This window comes from Gavialis gangeticus, unplaced genomic scaffold (genome assembly GCF_001723915.1).
Source record: "Gavialis gangeticus isolate Ggan-Ray unplaced genomic scaffold, GavGan_comp1, whole genome shotgun sequence".
In the NCBI taxonomy this organism is placed as follows: domain Eukaryota; kingdom Metazoa; phylum Chordata; order Crocodylia; family Gavialidae; genus Gavialis; species Gavialis gangeticus.
Window position 1 is genome coordinate 114,214,054 of NW_017729031.1, and position 3,562 is coordinate 114,217,615.

At 47.8% G+C, this 3,562-nt stretch overlaps 1 protein-coding gene across 1 annotated transcript in view; it reads left to right on the forward strand.

Moving 5' to 3' along the window:
* Positions 1–2,771, forward strand: part of MYL4 (myosin light chain 4) — a 29,413-nt gene extending 26,642 nt beyond the window's left edge. Inside the window, exons 6-7 of the mRNA XM_019523615.1 lie at positions 1,356–1,400; positions 2,488–2,771. Of these exons, the coding sequence (XP_019379160.1) occupies positions 1,356–1,384 (29 nt within the window). The 3' untranslated portion in view covers positions 1,385–1,400; positions 2,488–2,771. The remainder of the gene's footprint in view (positions 1–1,355; positions 1,401–2,487) is intronic.
* Positions 2,772–3,562: the final 791 nt, after the last annotated feature.

Sequence of the window (3,562 nt, forward strand, 5' to 3'; positions counted from 1 at the left end):
GGTTGGTCTGACAGGACCTGCCACTAATGAACCCATGTTGGTTGCCCCTAAGCATAACCTCCCCCACTGGCCCCTCGTGGACATGTGCCAGGATAATTCTCTCAAAAAGCTTACCCAGGATCGAGGTAAGACTAACTGGCCTATAGTTTCCTGGGTCCTCCTTCCTCCCTTTTTTGAAGATGGGAACCATGCTGGCCCTCTTCCAGTCCTCTGGCACCACACCAGAGCACCACGAGTGCTCGTAAAGCCGTGCCAGGGGTCCTGCAATGACCTCAGCTAATTCCCTCTGCACGCTGGGGTGGAGATCGTCCAGACCAGCTGACTTGAATACGTCCAGTCCCTCCAGAAGTTCCCTGACTAGATCCTCACTGACCCTTGGCCTAGATGCGCCTCCCCTGGGGCTTCCAATCAGAAATAGGTCATTCCTATGAAGAGAAGTTAGTGCCAAAGCAAATGCCAAATTCTTTTTCAAATCTCTTTTTTGAGTTCTACTCCAATCCCAGTTTGGGAGCTGGGGGGAGATTCCAAATTGTCATTCAAGATCAGCCCAGGCCAGCTCTTTCACCACTAGTTCAGATTATTGTTGAGGGGGATGATAAGACAGGGCAGTTGCACTGGCTTCTGAGTCCCAAGAATCCTCAGCCATTCCAGCTGGAGAACCTGGAAGCTTTAGGAAGATTTGTCTATGTATATAAACCCCAGTGACTACATGGCACCCAGGAACTGACTGCATTACAACTCTCAAGCAAGGACTTATGCACCGGAACTGTGCTGCAGGCTTTTGTTTCGGTAGTCTTGACATTAGGGGCCTGGCTCATAATTTATAAAGCTATGCACCCATGTAAGTCTTTACAGGAGTATAACCTATCTTCACAGATCACCTTTACCCATGATCCTCTCTACCAGGCTCCAGTGTGCCACCAGCACTTGCCTTCCACTAAGTTATGTGCACTTGAATCTTGACTGCTCTGGAGCAATCAGTCCTTCAGAAATTTGACAAATAAATGGGAGGTGATGGGCATTAATACATACAGTTGACCTCTTGGACCCAAATTTTCAAAAGTCTCACAGTCACAAACAGATTTTCAAGCTCTCAGCACCTCACAGGCATGTTTGGGGTTGACATGTGCAGAACCTAGCCACAGAGAAATGCTGAGGGGTGAGCACTTTGAGGAAATTATCCTTCGTTGGGCAAATTGGACATTTGTTGGAAATCTGGCCTTGAGCTTTTGGAAGATGTGCCCCTGCCCCTCCCTAAACAGTTACCTGAAAAGGCTGGAGACTGCTGTAGGGTGGAATTTGTGGTCAGAGATGAAATCTCACTTTTTTTTATGCCTTTCTGATTTTCTGCTCAGCTTTTGTCAAGCACATCATGTCTGACTGAAGAAGAGAAACTTCAGGTGAGTTCATCTGGACCTCCCACTGTGCACCTGCAGATGTTTACACACTGACCCAGTCTGCTGGTCACTGAACATAAATACCATTGACTAATGAACTCAGCAATCATGTAGTGACTTATCAACATAGCAAAAATTCAAAGTTCATGCTAATGAACTGCAGTCACCATGTAGAAAAGGTACACATCTGTCCTGTATTCAGAAAGAAGCAGGAACATACAGTCACATCTTATGAGGATAGTGAAATATTTTTTATTCCTTCAGTAACTACAGTGATTCAAGTTAATCATTCAAGTTAGTGATTTTAAGTCTGCAGGGCATTATAACTTGCACCTAAAAAATTTAAAATATTGGCTTAGGAGGTCTCTAAACTGTTAACATTGATTAACAACACATCCAACAACTGCAGTGGTAACAGGTCCAGCTGTTGCTGCCGCAGGTTAAACAGCAAGTTCAGCAGCAGCCATGATGGGTCCAATGGGGGTTTGGCAGTGGTGACTTTCATGGTGGGACCAGGTAGCAGCATAGCCAAGCAGCTGCTGGGCTGTGTCAGCCCATCCCTCATTTACCCCTCTTCTGCCCACAACCATGTCCAGCAGAGCCCAGGGACCCTGAATTCTGTGGCAGTCCTTGCCCTCCCTCTGGCCTCACCCACAACTTCCAGTAGCCTGATGGTGAGCCAGATAGAACAGCACCATGGCCCATATCTGGCCCACAGGCCATATGTTTGACACCCCTGCTGCAACCAGTAGTGTGATGAGGGGTGGCAAACAGGACACGAGTCCCTGGTGCCCACTTGAAGGGGCACAAAAACAGCACTAACTGGTACTGCTGGCCCAGTCATTGCAGCCAGCCTGGCCTCTCCTGCTTCCCCAGGGTACAGAGCCTGGTTGTTATGCCTCTGGCTGCAAGACTAAGCAGTCAATACTGCAGTGTATTTCATGCCAAACTATGTTATATTCATGGAATCCTAACCTGAACATTATGAAAATGCTGCTATTATTGTTTCAATTTCATCTGAGATTTAGTTCTATTACTTGGTATCATTGTTGTCATTATGATTCTGAAACATCACATGTCTATCTTCCAGGTTCTTGGAAGCATTTCCATCCGAACAATCATTACTAGTGGCACAGTTCCTTGACCCCTGTCCCTTCCTCTGCAAAGGTCCCAAATCCAGAGCTGTACTTCACACAAGTCAAAATGAAGAGTCCCAAGTGTCACAACATGCCAACCCTATACTAACTGTGTGCAATAATCTCTGTATATAAAAGGACACACAGCTGCCCCTCTGTTTTAAATCTTAATTTATTCTTTTGGGGTTTTTCCTTGTGTTATCTGGCTCATTAAATTTCACACACCCACCAAATATCATTCCTGTTTGTCTTCAGTCCTTTTGAGGAAGAATTTGCAGGTCATCATTGCTCCTCATCCTAGTCAGTAAGCTAAAGGGGGAAGTTGAGTTGACTAGTCAGCTATGGGATTTCACAAGGAGGTACCAGAGACATGTTTCTACAGGGAGGGAGGAGAGCCATCTCTGTAAAAGTTGTGCAATGGAGGTGGTCAAGTTTATGGAGCAGAAGTTACTCTGGATTTACAACAGAGTAAATGAGAGATGTGCTTTGTAGCAGGTTTATGCTCCAGGAGCAGCTGCAACACCCCCCCGTGGCTACACAGTTTTTGCCCCAGCTCCAGCTTTTCAAGTGCCCTTGCACCTCCTGGTCTCCCCCCACAAACTTTTGTTGTTAAACTTAATTAGGTGGGAGGCTGCCTCAGGGCTCTGTGGCCCTAAACCCTGCCCCAGGGCTCAAGGCAATCAGGTGCCCATAGGGCACCAACGAGACCTCTAAGCTACACCCTTAGCCCCAAACCCAAGCCACCAGTTAGACAGCAAGTTACAAGCCTCTGGTTGCAACTCAGACTGTCCCCATGCTGGGCCTGAGCAGTGGTGACTGTGTAGTAGGTGCACAGGGGTGCATGTGCACCCCCTGGGAGTACCAGTGCACCACCTGACAGGCCACGCTCCCGGCTTAGGCAATGGGCAGAGGGGCCAGGCATGAGCGCCAGTGCCTCCACTGCAAGCACCAGCCAAGGAGTGGAAGCATCAGATGAAGTGCCATGGCCATTTCTGGGAGTGCTGTGATCACTTCCCAGTTGGTGCGATT